Here is a 25,711-nt window from a genome sequence, read left to right as displayed (position 1 = left end):
CTATATTTGAGTTCACTGTATTATTTTTTTTTAATTGTTGCTTTCAAATGTAAATAAAATCTCCTTTACACAAACTTTAATAAATGTTTGAGAAAAAAAGTCTACTCCATTAGAAAAAGACAAAAATAAGGAATTCAGTTAAAGCATACCAAACGTTTATTGATTTATGTTTATCCATCCATTGAAATAAAAGATTCCTTTGTCCAAAAAAAGAAAAGGAAAAAAAAACCTATTAAAGTGGTTAATCTCGTGCATAATATAGTTTGGGAACCTTATCATACAAATTGCATAGTATCATAAATAACTACTCAACGATCCCACAATCTCGGCACCAATGAGGTTTTCCATTCTGAGACATAAAATAAAATACTTCTTCGCCAATAATAGTGCGACATTATGAACTCGACACGAGAATTTATTTATTTCTTGTTTTTCTCCGATCATGCATCGAAACTATAACACTACTATATGCTAATTAAAATGATTTCACTTTATGTATTTAATAGCTTTTAAATAAGAAAGGAGGGTTGTTCAATAACTTATTTTTTAGAAAGAAGAAAACAATCATTTTTATCCTTATACTTAATTTATTAATACTCATGGAATTTCATCTAAAAAATAATTGACAATGAGAGGAGTAGTGCATGTCTATTATAAATCTATGTAAAGTCTCTTTTCTCTTCCTTGTTGGATCCTTAACATAATTAATTCGTTGTATCAAATTCATATAAATATTTAATCACTTTTATTAATTAAGAAATACAACAATTTTTAAATCTAGGATCTAGTATGGAGAAGCCATTCCTTATTCCTAAAATTAAATAAATAATAAAAATGAAGAATCATCTTCCCATGCTGTTTTCAGATAAAGATGAAAGTGTGTAAGATAGATGAGAGATTTTCTTTTTATTTTTTGTAATATTCAGAGGGAAATACTTGTCCTTAATAAAATGAGTGAATTATCAAATTTTCAAAGAGGGTGAAGACTTGTCACAGGCTGCATGGTGTTCCGTGCAAGGATAGCCGAAGTTGGCGACATTTAAACCACAGGACCCGCCAACCCCAACCCCAACGCCAACTTTGAACCCACTTTCACTTTCTCTGTGCTCTTGAGTCTTGACTTCACTTACTCACACTGTGGTGCTGGTGAAGATGAGATCAGATTAATGTGCATCCCAAAACCACCCCTCTCCGGCCACTTGTCACTCTCTCCGCCGCATCGGACCGCTCATCCCATTCCCACCACTTTCTCTCTGCACCCCACTCCACGCGTTTCTCTTTCTTTTCCCACACCCTCTTCTCTCTCCCTCCCTTTTTAACCCAACCCCAATTCCCATTCCCAAACACAAACCATTTCCCTCTCTCTCTCCCATGGATAATAACCACGAATATGATCTCCCCCCATTCCCATTCCCCAATCTTTACTCCGCCGCCGCTCCCACCGGCGGCATTTTCCTCTCTCCTCAAAACTCCTCCGCCCATCTCCCCATTTGCCAGCCACTGTTCGGATTCTCCTCCATAGCCACCCCGCAGTCGTACCTTTTGGGTACTCATGAACAACAACAACTGCCCACCGCCGCCAGCTCCCAGCTGTTTCCACCACCCTACGCTTTCAACCCCACTAATAATTCTGTGTTGCTCTCCAAAGATAATGAGGCTGCTGGAAGAAGGGTTCTGGATGCGTGGAGCACCAAGGTCGCCAGAAGTAAGAGAAGACTCGCCCGCCAAAGAACCCTTATTTTGAATAGAGCCTCTTCTTCTTCTTCTTTCTCTGGTTTTGGTTATGGTACTGAAGAATATTCTTCGTCCAAGGGAGTAACCGTAACCACCAACACCCTCTCATCCACCAACTCTGATTCTCCCAACAATAGAACCCACAATCTCTTCACCTTCTGCACTCCAGATAAGAAGGTGCTCTCATGGGACTCTCCCCCCCTCTCTCTCTCTCTCTCTCTCTTTATCAACTGCTTAATTTAAAGTTTGGATTTTTATTTTGTTTGTTTGCTAAAAATGTCTTCTTTTTTTGTTTTGTCGGGGTAGATATTGAGGTTGAGAATGCTGCTGAAGAAAGAGCTGAAGAACAGTGATGTTGGGTCTTTGGGCAGGATCGTTCTCCCCAAGGTAATCTTTATCTTTTTTTTTTTTCCTTTTTGGTTGTTGACTCTTAGATCTATCCACACTTCTTACTTACTATGATCTTCCAATAGAACAGTGAAAAAGAAAAACATGCAAATGGAAAAAAAAAATCCCACTTCCCCACAACAACCCCCCAAATAAAATAGAAAACAAAGATGCTAAAAGAAGGGGAAAAAACCCTAATAATTATTGTTGTGTTGGTGAAATTTAGATTAGAAACAAAACAATCCGACCATTTTATTTTTGTTTAGGACGGAGACAAAAAAAACTTGAGAAATCTTTAAAAGTTTTCATTTTTCAAATATAGTTTTGTTTAATCTAAGAAAAATTAAGGAGACAATTACCACTCTCTCTTTCATTTGGGAGCATTTTGTTTTTACAGAGGGAGGCCGAAGAGAATCTTCCATTGCTAACTGATAAGGAAGGGATCCAAGTTACGATAAGAGATGTGAACTCGCACAGAAAATGGGCCATGAAATACAAGTAATTAATTTTCTCTTCCTCTTTTTAATTACTGCATCCTTTTCCTTAATTAACCCTTTCAAATTCCTCTCGAGTTTAATTATAGGTACTGGGCAAACAACAGAAGTAGAATGTATGTGCTGGAAAACACAGGTTCCCAATCCCACAAATTAACAATATTCTCCAAATCATGGCTTCAAAATTCTTAAATTTTCCAATGTTGAGAGATTTTTTTTTCTTTTTTATGTAGGGGATTTCGTTAGACAAAATGGATTGGTAATCGGAGATGCAATGACCCTTTACGAGGATGAATGCAAGAACCTCGTGAGTTTCCTTTTAATTTATTTTTCAAATTTGACTTTTTTTTTCTTTTTTTTTTTTTAAGACTTGCAATGAAAATAAGTAAGATAATAATGATGAGTGAGTTTTCCTAATATGGTGGTGATGGTAACGCTTGGAAAGACGGGTAGAGAGAGATAAGACAGAAGAATAAAATAAAATAATAATATGGACGAAAATAACACTGGTTTTAGACACGTAAAATACGATGTGTTGTCTTCTGTTCCTATAATTACTTTCTTTTTGACAGATAGGATTTCCTATTATGTGGGGCCATCCAAGCCGTCCGTTTCAATTTTCTTCCCCTCCAATCACCGTTCATCTTTCTTTTCTTCACTATAATTCAAATGACATGATTTCTTTTAAATATAGCTTAAATTTAACCTTTTTTTATGCATTTTATTTTATATTTGAATTTCGATTATGTTACTTTCGTAAAATTTTGAAATTTTGCACTATATTTGTAAACACATATTTATTTTTAACTCTTTCTAAATATATAGGTGGGAGGTCAAATTTTTAACTTTAAGAGATAATTAATAAGTGAGTGTCTTATTTATTGGTCGATGACAGTCTCTTTCTTTTTGTTTCTATTATTATTTTTCTTGGAGGACTGACAAGCAACTGTTTGAAGACTCTTGTATTGGAGAAATTTTGAGAGGATCTAGAATGATATATGTTTTCTAATCGTGGTTAATTAAAGTTGGTTTAAATACTATTTTGATTTTTTTTTTACTTTGGTCCATTTCGATCCGTACACTTTCAGAACATTAATTTTAGTTAACACGCTTTGAAAATGTTCATTTTTATTTGATTTATTTCGATCACAATTTTAACATATGACATTTTACTCACTAAATTCCTTGAAATGTAGTCATAAACTTGTATTAAAGGATTTTCTCATAGATAAATTTTGTTTAACAATTTACAAATATGGACCAATATGATTACTTTTGAAAGTATGGGTGTAATTCATTGGAAATTGACATATATCTCTTACGAAGAAATCAGGAATTCAAATCCCGTACCCCATTTATTGTACTCGAAAAAATCACTTTTAAAGAATAAAATTAAAGTTGTATGAAGTTGTATTTTCTCTTCCACATTTTTTTGACTAGCCTTCTTCATGAATCATAGCACATCTCAAAAGTTATAATTCATATTTTGTTATTAAATTTCTTCTTATTGTGTGGTTGATCAACTGGATATGATATAAATGATGAATACACAGTACGTGACAATACAAAAAGGTGAGAAGCATTCAAGCATGGAAGAGAAGCAGAGAATTGTGCATGGAGAAGAGTCAGCCAAAATTTACACAAACAATAACATTACCATTAAAGACGAAGAAGAGGAAGCATCTTTAGCTCTATTGATTGAAGAGCTCAAACCGCCGCCCAATCTCACACTCTCACACAGCTCCGATTCCGGCTGCACGACAGCCAGCTTCGAAAGAGGCTGCTACATCACCCGCCGCCAGTCCACGGCGGCGCGTGGGAAAGGGAAGGAGGAGGATTTAGACCACTACCAAAGTATAAATAATAATTATAATAATAGTAATGGGTTTGAGGATTGCTTTGGAGGGCTGGATCCGCTGCCGGAAGTCGGTCGATTCAACTGCTCTCTTTTCGACTACTTAAGCAACGACAGAACGTAACGAACAACAACCCCACCAGTCACTTTTATTTTATTTTATGTGATATTTTATTACAAATTTGGAATGGTGTACTCGATCGGGAGTGCTTTATGAATATTTTTTTTTACTTATAAAAAAGGTTACTAATATACTCATGTTGGAACTTTGCAATAGAGATTTGGAATTGGATCTTAATTGAGAATTGCCAAATATATATGTATACTTTTTCTTCAAGTTAATTATATTTGAGTATGAATAGAAAAAGATAATTAATAAAGAAAAATATTTATGTATATCTATAAGTATGCATGGATTGGGGTGGATTAGAATGATTTTGAATCTAATGCAAAGTGTACTACTACGAGCTGTGTAATTGTAAATTCTTTCAATTATTGATGATATTAGGAAAGTGATGGACACAATATATACTCCGACCTAATAATTAGGTTAGGTTTACTCGTGTTTTATAGGCCTTTAAAGATGGGAACTGTTGTTCGACCACTTTCCATATCCCGAAATATTGGTATTAATTCAACGGCCATAGTAGTGTAGAGTTAAACGGTTGTGAGGTAATTATCCGCTAGTCCATATTTCAACACGTAGTATGTCGTTGTACGTCCTCCGACAACAATATGATATATTCTCACATCTAGACAAATTTTTTTTTTCATTTTGTTTTTTCAAAAACAACAAGAATGATGTGGTAATAAAATCTATTAATAGACGAAACTTTCTCACTATGCCAAATTCATTTATTAAAAATATTTAGAATTAATCGATATTTAATGATACATTTAATTTCAACAATCACTACACATTTTGCTCACTAATTCATATAAAACAAGCAACATGAGTATAGTTTATTATGTGATTAAGACATCATATACTCCTTTTGTAGGAGTTAAAAGGTTTAATATCTCATCCTAACATTTATTGTACTATAAATTCTTAATCTTTCTTCACGTGCTTGTTACTATAATTCTTTTGACTTTAATTTTTAATCATCTGAGAGTAATAAATATCCCTCCCTATAAATGTAATGTTATAGGAGCTATTGTTTGAAACATTTGATTGGAGCGAAACAACCGCACTTTTTCAAACATCTTAAGACAGTTGCTTCTGCTTTGAGAGGACATTATCATATAGATGTTTCGTCATGATCTTCCAAATTCAATCTTTTTTGTAATTATGATATTTTTACCATTTCTCTTCATTTGGTTGCCTTTATCTAATCAACCCCTATTTGTCCGGTATGTTTCTCACATACTCGTTAATGAAATGGTACATTTTTTCTAAAAAAATATATATATTACTCCCTGACCCAATAATTTAATTTCTATTTAGATTGTGTGAAGCACATTTTTATTATATAAACACAATGTAAAATATATATATGAACGACACGTTATTAAATAACAATGCACATGTGATTAAATTTTTTCTATGACAAAAAAATAAAATAGTTTTATTTTTTATTTTAGGAAGGAAGATATATAGTTTCTCTCACTATGAAATGTAAATACAATCAATCAAAATTAGATCAAAAAGACATTTAAATAGAAAACATTGAAAGTTGGAGGATAAAAGTGAAGTTTTTGTAAAATCATTAGGAATTGTTTTTAGTACAACAAAATTGAGGATCTCTAAGGATAGTTTGGGTGGCTTAGGACTTCAAAAAATATATATGAGGTTTTGAGTTCAAATCACATAGAACGCTTTTAAAGAGGGATCATTTTGGTTCTAAATTTACGTCAGAATTTTGCAAATAGAGAACAAAAGAGTCAATTTTTTTTTTAATTATAGACACTAAAATATAGTTTTTGAAGACTAAAATTGACATTTTAAAAATAGGAATAAATTGAATGAAAATTGAAATTACAATGATGAAAATAGTATTTACCATTTAATAATTATGTATGATCCAGAGACTAGAACTAAATTTTGTCAGAGTTGTTCATTGAAGGGCAAAAAAAAAAAAGAAGGAATTATCCATTTGTCCAATTCATCATACCAAACGACGTCGTTAGACCCCGTCTTCGCCATACCCGTATAGAGGTCATTGGGGATAAGCCTCTTCCTCCATCTCTGAACCCACAAAACCTCTCAATCCTTCATTCCTTCAATGGCTTCTTCAACTCTCGTTCCGATTTCCTCTCTTTCATTACGCTCTTCTCCCTCCCACCGCCTCCCAATTCTGCCATTAAAGCCTTTCACCGTCCTCCACTCCGCCCTATCCCTAGCCCCAATTTCCTCCTCCTCAATTCTCGCTCCAATTCGAGCCAAATCCTCTGACATTGACACCACCTTCTTCGACAACGTCACTCCCGAAGACGACGTCGTTTACGACCCCCCGGAAGTCCCCGAAGGCTTCGTCGCCCCTCCATCCTTCGACGAGGGTCCGCTGGAGACCGAGGAAGAAATCGCCGCCGCTTACGAGGAGATCTACGGCCCCGCTTACAGCGGAGTCTCTGTTCTGGGAAATGACATTCACGTGATGGATTCTAAGGTGAAGAAAGTGGGCGGATTCGGCTCCAAGGCCAAGAAGGACAAGCTGCGGGATGGATTCGAAGAGCGGGTCGTGCAAGTTCGGAGGGTTACGAAAGTGGTTAAAGGTGGGAAACAGTTGCATTTTAGAGCAATTGTTGTTGTTGGAGACAAACAGGGCCAAGTCGGCGTTGGTGTTGGTAAGGCTAAGGAGGTCATTTCCGCTGTCCAGAAATCAGCTGTCAATGCTCGCCGGAATATCGTCACCGTCCCCATGACCAAGTACCTGACCTTTCCTCACAGGTTCGTGAGTTCATTTTCTTCAATTTTGAAACTTCTATACCAATTTTTAGGCACGGCTTTTCAATTGGTTTGCTGATAATGCGAATGCGTTCAATTAAAGTTAGGAACAAGAGAATTAAGAAAGAGGAGAATTGGATCATTTGATTGCTCTAGTCCTGTATGTTTAGAGGTCTATTTGGATATTCTGATGGTCCAATCCATGGTTTAACTGTTCAATGGATTTTGGGATAGTTAATATGAGCTCTGAAGTCTATAGGCAGTTTGAACCTAACCATCATTGGGAGTTGGTTATTTGAGTTATTTGTTACTTCTGTAGCTGCATTTTGTTGATACTGAATAGTTTCTTTTGGTGTATTTCCCATTTTAGTCTGGAGTTTACTAGATTAGATTATGGAGAACTTGTTGTCCCTACCAATATTTCCAGTGTTCTTTATATGGCTGAAAGGAAAGATTGGTACATAAAAAGTACCTTGATAATGTGAGATGCATTGAAAGCTTTCCTTGAAAAGCCAAAGCTTTGGCTAATGGTCGCTAAGGAAATTATAGTTTGAAAACTCATTTTTTCCACAAGGAACCTCCAAATCATGAATGCTAGTAAAGTAATATATAGTCATAGACTCGTATTTGCGTGTCGGGTCGTTCTGTCGTGTGTGACTGTGAAACAATGGCTAAGGAGGAGGGGGAAAATTGTAGGTCGGATGGAGACTATGGAGCAGCAAAAGTAATGCTGAGACCTGCCTCTCCCGGTACTGGTGTGATTGCTGGTGGAGCAGTGAGAATCGTGCTCGAAATGGCTGGGGTTGAGAACGCTTTAGGGAAGCAACTCGGAAGTAACAATGCCCTCAACAATGCCAGAGCAACGGTGGCTGCCGTGCAGAAGATGAAACAGTTCCGGGAAGTTGCGCAGGAGCGAGGTATCCCCATGGAAGAGCTGTGGAAGTGAAGAGGGAAAGAAAGGGTGAGAGTAATTTTCTTTCCTCTCATTTTTTCCTTTTGACGTATATTAGTGCATCCATTCTTGTAACTCAATGTTGTAAAAACGGCAGTCAGGATTCATTCCTAAGTTACAACAGAAGTGGACATAGCCTTGAAAAGTAAGTATATTTGTTTGATGCTTCACCCTGAAGAAGGCTTTTATAACAATTTTCGGATGGTTGTCAAAATGAAAAAAAAAATGATTTAGGATGTTGAAGAACAGTACTCTAACAAAACCCAACTGAAACTAGGTTGGTTAAAATTTTGGGCATTTTTAGTATTGTAATTTAAGAAATTTTACCTTTGGGTTTTTCAGTTCTGAATGTTAAAATTTGTTTCATTTTCTGGTCTGTTTTAATTTTTGCACCACTTAATACTTATCTCAATCGATGTTGTCTTCAATAGATGCTCATGTCAACACTGAAATGCACATATGAAAATCAATTTAACTTTTGGTCCTACGAACTAATGGTTTAGTTCTTCGTACTTTTAAGTTTGTAGTTTCTTTTTCGTTTGTTTTTTAGCAGTAAAAGTTGCAGCCAGAACTTTTAAATTTGTAACAATGTAGTTATTGATCTTTAGCATATAATAATTTAACTTATATATAACTTATATAGTTAAGTTTCTTAAAATTTGGTCGGGATAACAAGCTGATCTTCTCTAAGAGCTCACATCGACAAGAAGGCTTTGCATTTCGATGTAGGATTGGATTGTTCGCCGATTAAAGTGGTATGTGAGTTGGATTTAGAACATTATGATACAGTTTGGTAGCAATGTCACTCGATCATTATCAAATCGACTGCAATCTTTCTATGTTCGTGAGGATCCCGGCAAAGCGCCTTCTACTCCTAATAGGCCATTTGCTTAAAAATTTTATTTTTGGCCATCCGATTTTGATTGACTCTATTTTGCCATTTGTGTGGTAGTAATTTGGACCATCTAATCAAATATAAATTAGAGTGACAATGACTCCTTAACCAGTTTTTCTATTGATTCATTTCATAATTTTGCATAGTGATTGTCCAATGAGATACTACCATAATAATATATTGCCTCATAATTAGTACCTCGGGTTAGCCTATCACATATTACTTGTTTACCACTTGTTTTATTTATTATTATTTATTCTATTAGTATTTTAATTATTTACACATCAACTATTAAAATCATCCGCTTTTCGGAGATGCTCTCAACATGGAGGAACATTGTTTGTGAAAATTTTTATTAAGATTTGATAAATTTTCTAAGGACTCCAAAGACAAATTAAACAATAAACTTTTTAAGACTCACGATTAAAAAATTCGTCTCTTAATTTCTTTATTTTTCAAGTTGGTCTAAAATACACTCTCAGTTCATACTCGAACCAACCCAACCCGTTTATAGCCCGAGTCTAAGCTTCATTAATATTAATAAAAGGAACTCACATTTCACAAATCTGTCTCTACACCATTGGATTTGGAGCCAACCTTCTATCTACGGACTTGAATTTATCAACTTCAGCTAGTGTGGAAGAATGAGCAATGACACTGTTCAATTTACATAGACAAAAATAAATCAATATTGATTTGACGCAACGTTTTTGAAAATCATGTCACTCTCCGGACATTTTGGAGCCCCCACTTAGACATTTTCGATTTTTCAAATTAGCTTTCATCATCACATTCACATGTTTCTAATTCTTATCCTCCAGCCTTGAAGTTCAAATTTGATCCAAAAAATATGGGAAGATAGACAAATCTATGCTCCCAATATGCCTATTAAATCATGATGCAATATCTTCATTTATGTTTCCCAAGATCTCAATTTAAAAAAAAAAAAATTCTTTTTAATCATTTCATGAGTCAGACTTTTAAATTAAAAACAATCCTGGGTAGAGCTTGTTAGCCAAGATTCAATACATGTATTAATTAGTTAAACAAACTGTATAGCCATTCACAACCAAATAAATAAGATCCTACTTCTTGATTTGTGAAAGTTAGATTTGTATTATTGTTTTTTCCTTTTAATCTTTTGAGATGTTATATTTATCTAGGTACTTCAAGCTATAATCAATCTTACCGATCTGACCGATCAAAAAACTTATCTGACCGTTTAATCGGTCAATTTTAGATCAAATACACGGTTAAGCAATTTCTATTTTCGAAAACCAACTGTATATGGGTCGCTATCGATTTTATCAAAAAAAATCGATCCATATACACCCCTACTTTATAAAGTACTTTTATTAACTATTTTTTCTAAATATTTAAAAAATGAAAAAGGTATTATTCGATAAAGTTAGTTGAAAGTCAGTAAATGTTCGAGTGGTCCCGTAACAGTTGACTGACAGATAAAAGTCCAAGAAAAACATTGTAGACAGTGCACATGAAAAAGTTTCAAATTTTCTCATTAATAAGTCCACCCACTTGCTATGCCTACTCCAAACAAGTTGAATGCCTAAAAGGCCCTACCTTTTATGCTCCGAAAAATTCATCCACTGCAGAACTATTCACATAAATCACCTTAAAGATAATACGACTCTATTAATATTATAAACTTTGAACTTAAAAGTCTTATGGCTCACTTTCTAAGCGCTATGATATAAAGATGTCTACATAAATTTAAAGTCTTTTGAAAAAATAATGACTTGTTTGGCAACTATTTTGTTCTTTCATTTATTTAATAATTTTTTTTTAAAATTCTTTTACCTTCTCTTTGTTTTTAATATTTTATGGTTAAACGGTAAAATTTATTTTTTTTTTCAAAAAATGTGAAAAACAAACAAAAATGATTTATGACAAAACAAATCTAATTTTTAAAAATACAAAATACTTATCGAAGCAGTTTAAATGTGTTTCCAAATGGGGGTAGATGTTGGTGAATAGTCAATTAAAAATAAACATAATCTAGAAACAAAATTTTTAAAAGTTCTCTAGCCTCCCTAACGATCTAGCTAATTATTTGTTATTATCTTTTAGAAATATTTTTAAAAATCTAAATCAAAATTTAAAACATTTGATTTTTTCTTCGGTAACAAGGCATTAAAGATGAAAGTGAAATAAATATATATTTTTTTTTTCTTTAATTTTTTAATTTTTGCTTTTTTAAAATCAAAGATGTTGAAAGTTGAAAGAAAAAGGGAGCCGCCTTTGTACATGTACAGCTACAAATTGCCCAGAGAAGAAGAGCAACTCGAAGCTTGACTTTCCTTATAGGAAACTCAACTATTTTTATTTATTTTTTTTGTACTGTCACTTTCCAATTTTAAAACAAATAAACAAATAAATAAAAATAATGGGACAACGCCCTTATTGTAGCTGAGTTCTGTACTTGAGCAGACTAAATTTATTATTCTCTATCACAGATCCAACCACCTCGTTTTGACCAACAACATAGGAAAATTATAAAAAAAAAAAAAAACAAATTAGGATGCCATGTCCTTTTTCTTTTTCTTTTTTTTTTTTTTTACTATTTCTATATTTTTACCTCTTTTCCATTTCTCAAAATTTCTACTATTCATTTTCGTTCTGTCAAGTCAGTTTTCTTTTCACATCGAGTTACGTCAGCTGGCATTTTATTGTTTAGTCTTATTAATATACATTATTGACCAATTATGGATGGACCCGTTTTAAATTCAATGCTTATTATCTTTCCCTAAATAGTCAATTGGCCTATATTCATTATATTTTTTAAAAAAATAATAAAAAAGAATAAAAAATTGGAGTACAACCAAAATGTGTCAATGTTGCAATTGCTTACCCATTCTTCTTTGACGACTACCCCAAAGGTGTCTCTTTTTCTTCGTTTTCATAGAGCATTAAATATGGTTTTTTTTTCTGGGTTTCATTTGGATTATTAATTTGTAAAAAAAAGAAGGAAAAGAAGGTCGAATTTTACAATTGGAGGAAGGGATTTTCCATTGAATTCTCTGCAAATAAACCCCATTTCAAAGTACAGATTCCGAGTCGAACTCCCAAGACGTAGATTAAATAAAAATCATACACATTACATTACACACCAAAAATAAAAAGAAAAAGGAAAACTAATATCTAAATTGCTATTGAATTGAAGTGTGAAGAAGAAGGACCTGGTTGTCCAGGGGAAGTGACCGGAAACAGCGGCAAGAGCTCCGGCTCCGATTCCCTGGGAGTGGTGGCCGGCGAGGGGTGGAAATAAAACCCCTTCTCTCTAATGGCCTTGGCCTCGGCTTCGTCATCTGGATTGGACGGCTGCGATGGGGCGAAGGGGTCGGGAATCAACGGCGTGACGGGGCTGAGGAGGAGCGAGGGGAAATCGAGCATACTGGGGGAGAGAATCTCGGGGCAATTTGTGGGCGAGAATCCGGCGGCGGGATTTATGCGGAGGTTATGGTGGTGAAGCGCGTTCCTGCGCTCGTAGAGCTTGAAATTGGAGTGGTGGCGTTTGGGAAGGGATTTGATGGGAGGAATGTTGTGGGCGTAATGCGGGTCGGGTCCGGAGAGCTGGTGGGCGGTCTCCGGCGACCCGGTGAGCATTTGAACTACTTGCTTGAAGGAGGAGGCGTCGGCCTGGACGAAGGTTGTCGGGTACGGGTTAGTGGGTTCGGACCTGGTCGTGATATTGGGCCGAGGAGAGATTTTCATGGATGGAATTCACTATTCGGAGAAGAAAATCAAAATGTGGAGGAGGAGGATGAAGAAGAAGAAAGAGGTTACGAAGAGATTTCAGCGGGGAAAGGGAAAGGGAAAGGGAAAGGGAAAGGAAAAGGGAAAGGGAATGGGAATTTGTTAGAGAGGTTTTGAGTGGGGGCTACAAATACAACATTGCACACTCGCGTTTACTCAGCACTTTCTTGCGGGGAGAGGAATTGGGCTCACTTGCCCTATGGCTTTGGAAAAAGAGGAGTTGGGAAGGCACGCGCTTAGAGTGGTGGTGGGATTATGCGGAGAGGTAGGGCCCATATTGGGTATGACGCAAACGCAAGATGTGGTCTTTGGAATTTTAGATAACGAAAGAGAAAGAGATGGCTGTGGGTGTGGGTGTGGGGTCCACACACAGCTGGGGGAGACTGAACGAAGAAATCGTCAAACCAAAATTCAATTTCTTCCATTGACTTTTTAAACAACACGTCACCGTCTCCGTCTCGCCTCTATATCACATTTCAAATATTAGTGCTAATAAAAATAATAATAAATAAGTCGAACTGATAATTGATATATACCTATAAAACAATGTTAAAATATATTATGGCTTATTTAGTGAAGTTTTTTTCTAATGTTTAATAATTATTTATATTTTTTGTTTCTTATTTTTATTAACATTCTTCAAATTGTATAGGATTTTTTAAAACAACACAAATGAGTTTTCTTTTTTTTTTTTTCGTTTTCATTTTGTTCTAGAGGTTTATTGATTGATGAGGGATATATAAAAAATAACAAAAGAATAGGAGCAACAATTATTTGTTAAGCATATTTTTTTTGTTTTTTTTAAACTAGATTTATTAGGTATATCATTCATTAGAGAGTAAATAATCAAGAAAATTTCTGTAAAAAAAATCATCTTGAAAATATCATACTTTTGAAAGTATTTTAATTACAATCTTATATTACTTTCTCCTTTATGTAAATTAACTGTAAGATTATATGTCAAACTGAAGTGGTTAAGACATCTATCTTTAACTAAAAGATTATGAGTTCGAACCCCAATCCTTACAATATTGTACTCACCAAAAAAACTATAAGATCACACGAAATATACTGAATTTATCTTGAAGGAGAGGGGAAAAAAAAACAAATTTATCTCAATTATTTTGTTCAAATAATTCAAAATCTGGAAGTTACCGAAGTGTCCCTCTTTTACCCTCTAATTATTTCGAGAATTTAAGGTTCCAAATTTTTGTCTCCCCTCCATTATTAAGAAATGAAAACAACAATTATTATATTTCTAACGTTACTCACAATTAATTTAAGTAGGGGACAGTTATGGATTTACAGTTATTTACGCATATAATTTTCATTTTAAAATACATCAATAGCCAAGATTTAAATTATTGGTTGAATATGTAAAAAAAAAAAAAAGAAATTTATTGGTTGAATATTTTTCAAATTCATTTGTTGAAGCCTTCGGATTATCAAACTTAGATACTTGGGTTTCTTTGGATAATTATTTATTTTATATTTATTTTTAATACTATTATTTTTTAGAAGATGGAAAAATAGTTATTGCACGAAGTTGGAATGTCTCGATGAATATTTAATTTATAATGTCACTGTCATCTCTAAATAAATGAGGTCAACAATTTTTAACGGGAAGGTTTTTTAAGCTGCGTTTTAATGGAAATGTCGTCTTCTTTTTTTGCCAGGAAATTTATGACTGTGACTTGTATAAATATAGTTAAGAAGAAAAATTCAATAGTGTTAGAACATAATTAAATTGGTTAATTTAGATTTGAATCTTATCTTATTACTTATAATTCAAATTTTTAATTCATGATATAACTTGACTTTTTTTTAATTTAACAGGGGTAGATTTGAACTTTTTACTCTGAAAATGTTCCTAGATATATAGTCTATTCATCTAAACTTGGCTAGAAAAACCATATTGTTACTTTATATATTCGAAATAAACACATTTATTTTAAGTTTAAATAATATTTTGGCCAATGTATTTTCAGTTTAAATTCATTATTGTCCATGTAGTTTTACCTTTTTGTACCTTTTAGATTTTGTACTTTAAAAATATGAGTATTTTGGTTATTTCAATTTTTTTTTCTATCTCATTTTTTTCAATTATAATTCCAGCTCAACATTATACTCAACAAATTTCATAATTTTGCATTTATAAGAGGTTTCGTTGCGTATAAAATTTGTGTTAATTATATTTTGCAAAACAAATATTCAACATTTCACCTTTTAAATGCATATAGACTAAAATGTACTATATGGGTGGTGGGAGGGTTGGTTAAATGGGCCATGTAGAGCGGCCCACACCATGATGAAAATTGAGATTTAAGATTAATTTATAAATAAAAAATAACGATGAAGATTTAGGGGCGTGATAGCAGATGAGGGAGAGGCGCGTGAGAGAAACAGAAAGCAAAGTTGAGTGGTAGTGGTCAGCAACATTATTGGAGGTCTGAGAAAGCAGAGACCCAATTATTAAAGAAATAAAATATAATTTATCTTTTTTTGCATGGAAGCACCTTTTTTATTGATTGGTTGGCCCACAACTGTTACGCAGAGTCCACTTTTCCCTTTTTACCCTTTCGTAAATCAACTCCGCCACTTTACGTTGATTGGTTCTTATTTCTTATATAGCCGCGATCCGTTTTTGAAGATGGATTTTTGTTAATTATTTGTATTTTATTTTATTGTCATACACATTTATCTCTTTGTTTTTTTGCTCAATTTTTAAATCAAGAATGTCGAAGGTGGCTCAAACGAGAATAGAGAAGTAAAGAAAAAGATAATGATGAAAATGTTAGCAAATGACGTTTTAAATTTATCTGTAAGTCATTAAATCTGATAATGTTTTTATTTTTTGAAAAGCTAATGATAAAGAGACAAAATACAACTATCTTACAAATTGTACTTAATTCTTTAAATATTTAAAACTCTAATTTGATTTTCACACCAGGATTGAGAAACATGCTCCAAATTAAAAGAGTAAAATATAAATGCAGTGCAGCGAAAAAAACCGAAATCAGAAGACAATAAGTTCATAAGAAGTGATTTGAAATAAGAAAAACCTAAAATGTAACTTATTTAAACAAGTGAGAACAAGGCAAGCCACAGAGAGAAGGCCGAAACGAGACGACAGCGTTTGGATAGAGAGAAAGTGTTTCTAGCGAGGGCAAGTGGGTTCGAAGGCAAAAGGGCCGACGGAGTAGAGGACGAAGGGGAGTTTGTTGGCATCGATGTAAGACTTGTGAGGCCTGAGGGGGGCGCCGGAGAGGCCGCCGTGGAGGGCGGAGGGTTTGCTGCAGGCGGCGGAGGGGGAGGCCGAGAGCAGGACCTTGCACTTGTGGAAGGCGTAGCTGGTTATGGCCTTGGGCGCTGTGATGAAGAAGTAGCCGTTCTTGTCCGTCGTCCCGCTCTGGACAAGTGGGTATTTCGTGTTCTGGCAAATTAGCTTCACGCTCGCACCTGCAATGCCAATTAACGGGAATGTTACACTTACACCACTCTCTTCTCCTGCAAATTTGCACCCTTTTTCTCCAATTTCTCGTGTCATAACTTTCCAAATTCTTAATTTTGTGTTTTCACTAATTCAGCTTCGTTTTTGTCGTCTTCTGATCGCAAAAATTAACCCCACTAACGTTTAAAATAGCTGCTACGGTTAAAATCACCTCGTTCTGACATATATGAATTAATTCCAATTTTAAGACTTCATGTTAAAATAAATCAGTCCATCTACTAAGGTTTGTTTATTTATTTATTTTTAATATAATAAAAGGAGAATTATTCAAACTCACTGTCTTGTAATTAGAGATATCGGTTAACTAAGGTGGTGTTGCACACCTATTGTTTATTTAATTCAAACTATGTAAGATTTTATTAATTTATTACGTATAACTACAGATTTTTAACGAGTACAAATGATTATATACTAATAAATCGTTGATTTAATGTTGTAGACAGAAGTGTGTTTTTTAACCCACAATAAAACAAGAAAAAGACACGTTTAGGATTTCTGAGTTTAGAATTAATTACCGGCGACTGGGGTGGCTCCGAGGAGGGTGTCGACTCCGGCGTACTTGCAGGACTTACAATAAACAACGCCTTGAACGGAGATGAAGCTCCTCGGCATCCGAGGCTTCGGAGGGTAGATCGGAGCCGCCGAGTGAGTCGGGGGCGGCAATGGGTGGACGTCGCGGTGGTGGTGGCCGGGCGCCGGCGCGTGAGTCGGAGGGGCTGCATTTACAGGTGGGTGAACTGGAGGCTGGCCGTGGACATGGTGGTGGTGGTGGTGAACCGGCGGTTGAGCCGGATGGTGAACCGGCGAGTGGGTCGGTGGAGCCACGGGTGCCGGCTTCGGAGCATGAACCGGAGGGTGGTGGTGGTGGTGGTGGTGATGGTGGGCAGGAGGTAATGACGACGGCACGGCGGCGGAATGGTGGGGGGAAACGGCGAGTGTTTCCGCCGCCGTGAAATCGTCGGCGGCGGAGACGGTGAAAATGGCGGAGAAGAGGAGGAGGAGGAGAAATTTGGAGACAGCGGAATCCATAACTGAGCTGTGAAAATTAGAAGGTAGAGGACGACATTTACAGAGTTTAGGGCAAAAATATATAGCAGCTTCTGCATAATGTACTGTAGCTCTTTTTCTACAATTATATTTTAAAAAAAATTAGTTTATTTGTAATTTTCACAATATCATTTTTCTTATATAATGACAAAATTATCATTGTGTCTTTTTTTCCCTTTTCTGTCTCCATTATCCAGCTTATTCTTTTCGGTTGCTTTCTTTTTATTTAAATGTTAGATAAAAAACTTAATGCTTATGATGTAAAACAATAAACTAAAAATGTATTTGTTTTTTAAAATATTTAGAGGTTGGAATTCAAATTTGCAACTTTTCTTATTGGAATTGAGATATGTCATTATTTATCACATACAATATCAATAAATCATTAAAATTGAGTACAATAGGAGTTGTTTTTTTTGGCACAGTGTTGATCTTAGCAAATCAGCTTTTATATTAAATTTATAATGTCTAAAATATTTTTTGTAATCTTTAAACTTTTTTGGAAAAAAAATTATTTAAACTTTTCTTAAATCTGAGTAACGAATCCCAAAAAGAATTCAAAATCAAGCCGCAAAAATATCCACACAAATTCAACAGTAAAATGCCCAAACTAAAATTAAAATTATATCTCAAAGCTTCTTCCTGCCAGTGCCACAGTAGTTCTCGTAATTAACTACAGATCTTTTTAAAAAAATATAACATCTTTAAAGTTAAAATTAATTGACTGCAATACATATATAGTTAAAAAGTGAAAACTTACCAAAAATTGATCGTGGGATCATGTGCTAGCATCGTTGTGAAATGACCCTACACTAAAAATAGGCAAAAAAAAGAAAAACTTTTTCTTTTTTCTTTTCAATTTTTTTTTTCGAGCATTGCAATGGAATCACAATCCACCAAAAACGAGCAAAAAGACAGACAACAAAAAGGCGGGATGCCATTTTGAAAAAGAACAACCTCCCGAATTATGTCCTCTTCAACGGCACAATTGCCACAGTTGTCTCCACCGTCCTTCCCTTTTTGCCCTCCTCCCTCCAATTGGGCCTTCCAGTTGAATTTCCTCTAGGCCCAACAATCATGGTCTCTCAATTACCCAGTGGCCCGCCCCATTCATTACCATGGGCCCTTATTGGGCCACGGCCACCCACTCCCAACGAACCATCACAAATCTGAAAGGACGGCCGGATTAAATCCAAAACTAGGGTTTTTATTCGCTCCAAAAAAAAAAAAAGATTAAAATTGTACAAAATCTTGATTCCGCGGATTACGATATTTTATTGGGCATCAGAATCAAATTAAAACTTCAAAACCAACAAAAACTGATTTTTTTTTCTTTTAAAGAGAAGATTCGATCTGTTTTTCCTCATCCCAATATCACCAAAAATGAAAACCCAGGCCCAATCAGGCCCCGACACGTAAGGCCAACACCCCACTCTCCACAAATTATAAATCGTAAAAAAGAAGAAAAAATTTGGTTAAAAAAAAAAAAGAACAAGCGGTGGAGAATGGAGATAAAAGAAAGAGTACACAGTATCCGTGCGAACCGTACCAAAACCAAAACATGGGCTGGGCTTGGTTAAGGCGAGGGTAAAGTTACATCCGTACCCTCAGTTGTTTCCGATAATGACCTCAGCATTACCATAAATTCTTTGTTAAATTCCCACCTTTCTCTCTCCTGTTCCGTGTTTTACGACTTTGGTTATGTGGTTCCCACCAGCCAGCATCACCATGAGCAGTCACCGTCACATCTCCCCCACTGTACACAGAACAGCACCTCCCCAAAAATATCCCTTCCAATTCCATGGAATCTCAATCTTCTACGCCCTACGGCCCCCCCCTATTCCATACGTATACGTAAGTTATTATTGTACAGCCAGAGAAATTAGAAATTAAAAAGGAAATAATTCCCCACCCAAATTCCGAATTCGATCTTCCATTTGTAATTTGCAACCCCATTTCGCCAGACACATTTGTTTCCATGTTTTTGTTTGTCTCCACATGGATCCTACGAATTTCTGCCGGAAATTTTGAGTAAATTGAATTACCCGATGATGGGTTTTGTTGCCAGGCCGACAATGAGGTGAGCGAGCGCTCCATTTTTGCTGGATTTTCCTTTTACTGCTTGTTTTAGGGGAGAGGAGATAATGGCCGGTTTTTGGATCTGCCCGATTACTATTTTTCTCTCTGGTTAAAGTTAATTAATTGAATTGTTTGAATAGTAAGAGGGGGCGATGGCTATTGATTGGGGTTTCTTGGCTATAAATTAATTCGGGTTGGAATTTTTCTCGTGGTTTCGGGGTTTTTTAGGGATTTTCTCTTCTCTGTAGCATTTGATTTTGTTTTTTCTTCTTTTGGGAGATTTATTAATTGGGGATCTCTGGGTGGGATTTTCCAGGCTTTTACTCAAGGTGGAGTTTGACTTTGAAACCAAATAAAAAAAGAAAGATGGACAAACAGAACAGAAGAAGGAAGTTTGCTTTGTGGCTTAAGGCGATTGTTTTCCTGGTGGGAGAAAATTGGATTTAGCGATCCAGAAAAACTCTCTTAATTATTTGTGGGTCTTTGTGGGTCTCATTGATTCTTTAATTTGGTGAAACAAAGAATGTTTCTACGTTAGTCTTCTTTGATGGGTTTGAAGAAATCGAGCTTTTGGGGCCAGCGAATTCACACCCATTTGCTCCCGAGAATCCGACTTGATTTTAGTCCTCCTCCCGAGCAGGAGGGGGAGGAAATCAAGGACCTCTGTGGTTTCAAGATCTTTTAGGGTTTCCATCAAGTAATTGCAGGAGAAGAAGAAACCGAAACAAATGGACGAAGAGGCTAATTCTTGGCTGAGGAGAACAAAATTTTCTCACACTGTTTACCATCGATGGGATTCCTTAAGATTGAATCCTGTTCCTTTCATCGTCGAGCCACCTCGCAATTCTGGCTTGAAATCGAGGCCTCAATCAGCTTCGTCTGCTCAGAAACCGGATTCTGATATTTCGAAGATACAGAGAAATTTCACGGCGCATAAGCAGAGGTCTCTGTCTCCCCTCCTCCAGTCCAACCTCTCCGAGGTTTTCAAGGAAGCGAAATCCGCCAGTAAGCGATTCGCTACTCCAACTCCTCGGCTTAGAGAACGGACTAGGGAATTCAAGAACAAGCTATTCCACAGGGATCCTCAAGATTCAAAACCGCCAAATTTCAAGCCATCGTTGAATACCAGTCCCCTGAAGCACTTGGCTTCGGGAAAAGGTGGCAGCGACAAGTCAAAGTTCCGGAAGGACTCATCCTGGACCAAATATTTCGAGTCCAGTGGTGGAAGAGTCACCGCAGTAGAAACAGAAGTTGAAACTGAAGACGATTCGAGTGTCGATCTCTCTAAGTTGTTTCTTGGCTTGAGGTTTGCTCATGGAGCTCACAGTCGTCTCTATCATGGAAAATACAACGATGAACCTGTTGCTGTTAAGATTATCAGAGTGCCCGAGGACGACGAAAATGGAGCGCTTGCTGCTCGATTAGAGAAGCAATTCGCCAGAGAAGTTACCCTTTTATCTCGTCTTGATCATCCGAATGTAATAAAGGTAACTGAACTGTTAGATTGTAAAGGATATTTTGAACTTCAGAGTAATGTTTTTAGTTTTCTTGATGTCAATTTGTTTTCTCTTGCAGTTTGTAGCTGCCTGTAGGAAGCCACCAGTTTTTTGTGTCATTACTGAATATTTGTCTCAAGGTTCATTAAGGGCATACTTACATAAACTCGAGCACCAATCCCTTCCTTTGCAAAAACTGATAGCAATTGCTTTAGATGTTGCTCGTGGAATGGAATACATTCACGCACAGGGCATAATTCACCGGGACCTTAAGCCTGAGAATGTTCTTATCGACGAGGACTTCCACCTGAAAGTTGCAGATTTTGGCATAGCTTGTCCCGAGGCGTATTTTGACCCGTTAGCTGATGATCCCGGAACTTATCGATGGATGGCACCAGAGATGATCAAACACAAACCATATGGGCGAAAAGTCGATGTGTACAGCTTTGGACTTATGTTGTGGGAAATGGTGGCCGGCGCAATTCCTTACGAGGATATGACTCCCATTCAAGCAGCATTTGCTGTTGTCAATAAGGTCATTTTTATTGAATCACATGTTTCTTGGTTATCGTCTTCTTTAAATTTATCTTGTGAGTCATGGTGTTTTATTTGATACCTATTCCATGTTTGCTTTGGGAAGTTCACATGTTCCATGTTTATGTAGTGAGTGTCATAATATATCATCGTACATGTGACCGAATGAAAGTTGCTCTTATGCATTGAATCTACTATTATCATAAAGTTTAAAGTGAAATTTAAATAGTAATTAGTTGGATATAGAAGTATCTCATCACAGTTAGTAGAAAACTTGGTTCATACACCTCAATTATTGATCTATTCAAAAATACTTTAACTTCTAACTTTGACCATCATTCAACTCATTATTTTTTTATAAAAGTATCTGTTTTTCCATTTACCGGGCAAGACAGGTCCTGACCTAATTTCCTAAGCCAACCCCTCTTCATAGGTGGGGATGAAGTTTCATTTGAGATTTCGTATCATTATATTGTTGCATATGCTTGGAGGATGAGTATGTATTTACTATGATTTTATATCTCTTAATCCTATCATTTTTATATTAACCTGGACCTATATTTATTTTGGGTTCTGTTATAAAATCTTAGTTAGGTGGGCACACAGAGTTATTTCTAACTTATAGTCCATGGCAGTTACATTGATATGGATGTTGATACTTCTATATTCTATTCTTTCAACAAAACTAAGAGAACTGTGTTTTTTCAGAATCTTAGACCTGTTATCTCAAGTGATTGTCCCTTGGCGATGCGAGCTTTAATAGAGCAATGTTGGTCCCTACAACCAGACAAGAGACCCGATTTCTGGCAGGTTGTGAAGGTATTGGAGCAATTCGAGTCTTCGCTTGCCCTGGACGGGAGTCTGAATTTAGTAGAGAACCCTCTGTCTAGTTTCCAAGATCATAAGAAAGGGCTCCGCCATTGGATTCAAAAGCTTGGCCCTCTGCACCCAGAAGCCTCGCCTGTGCCCAAACCAAAATTCACATAAGTCATCGCTTTGTTCCCCATGTTATGAGTTATGACTTATCTTTCATAATACATGGCCAAGTTTTTTGTAATTAAACTTCAACGCTGTTCACTCCCATTTTTTTGGGCTCTTCTTTATGATAAATTTGTGAATTTATCGTAATATTCTAAATTTTTTTTTTGGCTCTAGATATAACCAACCGGTCAGCATCTCATAGGATCAGATCACATTGCTTTTAAGCCTTTAAAAGAATAAAGCAAAAGCTAAAGCAAAAAGAGCTGGCGTTTTCCTGTGAAAATTGTATATCTTCTATCCAGATTGTATGACAAATTTGAGCAAGTTTTTTGGTGCTAGTTTAGGAAGATGAATTTGGATAGAAACATTTGAATCTCTCTTTTTTGTCTTGTCTAACACAGCTAGGAATCCCCAAATAGTTTCAGCTTGCAATTCATTGTTATGGAATGGAACATTGTTTCTGTTTGATATGATATTTCATGTTTTTTATTGTTTGGAAAAGATTCTCTTCTAACCACAGCAGCTCTCTATCAAATATGTAATGTCTTAAAATGGTAACAGTGAAGGATGTATTTGACTCGCATATTAAAAAAAATATATATTTTTTTTCCAAATAAAGAGTATAGCTCTCGCCTTTCTTGACTTCTGGATACAGGAGGGCTCGAACACAAATATACGTGGGGTTTTATAGCTAGACAAAAGTTGCTTTATGCATTAAGTGAGTGAATTGATATTTTTGATGCCACAAATTAGGCAAAAATATCTTTGGATACTAATAATGTCACCACTCACGAGAGCTAATTGTCAAAGACGGAACTTTGAACTTTGAACGCGGACCATACCAGACTTTGTGTTTTCTTTTTAAATAGTTTTTATGGCTAGGTTCAATTTATAGATCTGTGTGGTTGAGTTTAAATTTTGGGGGTTTGGTTTTAGATGTTGTGTTGGGAAAATCTTGTATGACTTTCTTTTTTTTTTTTAAGGAAAACCTTGTACTAATAATTGAATGGTTAATAGACAGACTTTTTGGTAACCTTTGAAGTTGTAATACGTGTTATCTAACAAGCTATGGTGGAATTGAAATTGTTTAAAGCTTCCGTTGTATAAAAGTCTATCTACATTTCTCTCTAACTACTCTATCTTTACTCTTTTAGTGTTTTATACAAATAAATAAATAATTTAATTAGCATTAAAAAAAATAATAGGCTACTTAAATATACTATAATATCTAAATATTTAAGGAAGTATACTCAAATTTATATACTTTTATAAATCTAAGTACTAGCTAGCAACTAGAGATGATCCACGTCAAAATGAGTATAGCTCAACATATACCTCCAACTATCCCCACTTCGTTGTACTAAAAAAAGTAGAGATGATCCGCGAGTTCGACTGAATATGAAGGTCAAATCAATACCCCTGAAATAAAATAAATATAACTATATATATAATTGTGGTGAGTAAAAAAATGAAAGTTTGAGAGAGCTCAAGAAAAAAATAATGGTGAGTAAATATTGTTGTAGAATAAATAATACACATAATCAAGGTATTCCCGATGTCCCCTTAACCAAAATTCGAGAGAGCTCAAGTCATTCCAGAGATTGGGAGAGATTGAAATGAAATAAATTATATGAAAATAAAAAAAAAATTAACAAACCAAATTCTAGAATTCAAATCCTCATTTTAAAATAATTGAATCGTATAAATAATTCATGCATTTTATAAAACAAGCATATCCTACGAACACCACTGTTAAAAAAATTCAAAGCCAAAACTTATTTTATATATATATATATAGTACTACAAATATGGAGTAGAAGATTAAACTTTTGACCTCAAAAAAATTAATAATAATAATAATCGATACACTTATATTTGGATTTGGATTGACGTATGAACTCGAGGTGTACAATATCAATTGAAATATTTATTACTTTTAGCTTTTATTCTTATCCCTTCCTCCTGTGAACTCTTAATTATTTTTTTTAAAAATAGAAAAAGGAATAAATAAATAAAAAGAATAGCCAAAGGATAGTTTGCTCTCAAACCAAGCGTATTCACTATAAATTTAAGATGATATAGCTTATAAGACACTTCAACCGTGATAAAAAATAAAACTTTTAATAATTTTGATTTTGAATAAAATATTTTTTGACTGAAATTCTATAAGATTTTTTCCTTCAATCTATTTTTAGCCGTAATTCTATAAATTGTGTTTAGATTGGCTCATCAACGAATGCCTTAGCAGTTAGGTGAAATTAGTGTCAGTTTTGCCATTTAATTGTTTAACAAATAATGTAATGTTTCTCATAAACCAATTCGTTTGTATTATTTTATATTTTCAATAATTGTCTTGAATTAAAATTGTTATACCGGAGGTTTCTATTCCATAAAAAAATATTATAAAGTGGTGGTATCAACATTTTCTTGTCATGGCCAAAACGAGCATAGTTCACACATATGAAAGAATTTTTAGAGTCTAATTAACATTCCTACAAAAATAAAGATATTATTCCTGTCCAATGCGTAAATGTGGCACTGAAGACAAAATTCATGTGTTATGGGCGTGCAAAGGAAGTAAATTTTTTGAATTTTTTGGCACACAATTTCAATGCTTTCCGATTTTTAGTAATATCTCATCTTTATTTTGTATAGGGTCGTGCAGGATAGTTTGATTGCATCGGTTATCTGAAGGCGTCGAAATATACACATTTTTTTAGTTGCTGGTAAGAAATGCTTATGGACCTAATCAATTGGACTATTGGTACAATTGAGAAGATTGATAGCAACCTTACTTTCAAATATGTTTATTCACGGTCGAATTGAAGAATTATTTTATCAAATCTTGAAGATCCTTCTCCAACTCAACATTCATAAACCTCACGGCACACATTAACCTAACTCTGATGCTTCTGTGTTGAAAATCTGGATTTAGGAGTAACGGTTAGATACTCGCATGGAGATTCAATGCGAGTGGCTAAAACCTTTATGGCTATCACAAGTACGCAAAACTAATGACTCTGATTGAAGGCGTCTAGAGAGCGCATGAAGTTGATCTACATTCGTTATGGGTTGAGGTCGATTC

General features: G+C 35.1%; 4 protein-coding genes and 1 pseudogene across 5 annotated transcripts; 3 read left to right on the top strand and 2 right to left on the bottom strand.

The window, feature by feature from the left end:
- The first annotated feature begins 1,295 nt into the window (after positions 1–1,295).
- Positions 1,296–4,774, top strand: LEC2 (AP2/B3-like transcriptional factor family protein). The gene is made up of 6 exons (XM_088124825.1): positions 1,296–1,911; positions 2,041–2,121; positions 2,519–2,619; positions 2,705–2,751; positions 2,849–2,922; positions 4,169–4,774. Exons 1-6 carry the CDS (start codon positions 1,372–1,374, stop codon positions 4,592–4,594), a joined length of 1,269 nt encoding a protein of 422 aa, XP_087980951.1. The 5' UTR covers positions 1,296–1,371; the 3' UTR covers positions 4,595–4,774.
- A 1,852-nt stretch (positions 4,775–6,626) lies between these two features.
- Positions 6,627–8,479, top strand: EMB3113 (Ribosomal protein S5 family protein). The gene is made up of 2 exons (XM_022286682.2): positions 6,627–7,360; positions 8,054–8,479. Exons 1-2 carry the CDS (start codon positions 6,696–6,698, stop codon positions 8,301–8,303), a joined length of 915 nt encoding a protein of 304 aa, XP_022142374.1. The 5' UTR covers positions 6,627–6,695; the 3' UTR covers positions 8,304–8,479.
- A 3,726-nt stretch (positions 8,480–12,205) lies between these two features.
- On the bottom strand, positions 12,206–13,072 carry LOC148213452 (VQ motif-containing protein 4 pseudogene; annotated as a pseudogene).
- Positions 13,073–15,930: 2,858 nt separating this feature from the next.
- On the bottom strand, positions 15,931–17,565 carry LOC148213451 (uncharacterized). The gene is made up of 2 exons (XM_088121689.1): positions 17,005–17,565; positions 15,931–16,437 (listed from the first exon to the last, which is right to left on the bottom strand). Exons 1-2 carry the CDS (start codon positions 17,516–17,518, stop codon positions 16,136–16,138), a joined length of 816 nt encoding a protein of 271 aa, XP_087977815.1. The 5' UTR covers positions 17,519–17,565; the 3' UTR covers positions 15,931–16,135.
- A 1,826-nt stretch (positions 17,566–19,391) lies between these two features.
- On the top strand, positions 19,392–22,773 carry LOC111012386 (Protein kinase superfamily protein). Of its 2 annotated transcripts, XM_022286526.2 has the most exons (4): positions 19,392–19,616; positions 19,932–21,102; positions 21,191–21,646; positions 22,354–22,773. In XM_022286526.2, the coding sequence occupies exons 2-4, from the start codon at positions 20,344–20,346 to the stop codon at positions 22,630–22,632; spliced, it is 1,494 nt and encodes a 497-aa protein (XP_022142218.1). In that variant the 5' UTR covers positions 19,392–19,616; positions 19,932–20,343; the 3' UTR covers positions 22,633–22,773. The 2 variants fall into 2 exon arrangements, with proteins under 2 accessions (XP_022142218.1, XP_087977807.1); XM_088121681.1 differs by having other exon boundaries at positions 19,392–21,102.
- Positions 22,774–25,711: the final 2,938 nt, after the last annotated feature.

Source organism: Momordica charantia, assembly GCF_013281855.1.
Source record: "Momordica charantia cultivar OHB3-1 chromosome 1 unlocalized genomic scaffold, Mcharantia_2.0 BLBB01000001.1, whole genome shotgun sequence".
Lineage (NCBI taxonomy): Eukaryota > Viridiplantae > Streptophyta > Magnoliopsida > Cucurbitales > Cucurbitaceae > Momordica > Momordica charantia.
Note: the sequence above shows the minus strand (reverse complement) of the source record. Positions and strands in the feature narration are given on the sequence as shown.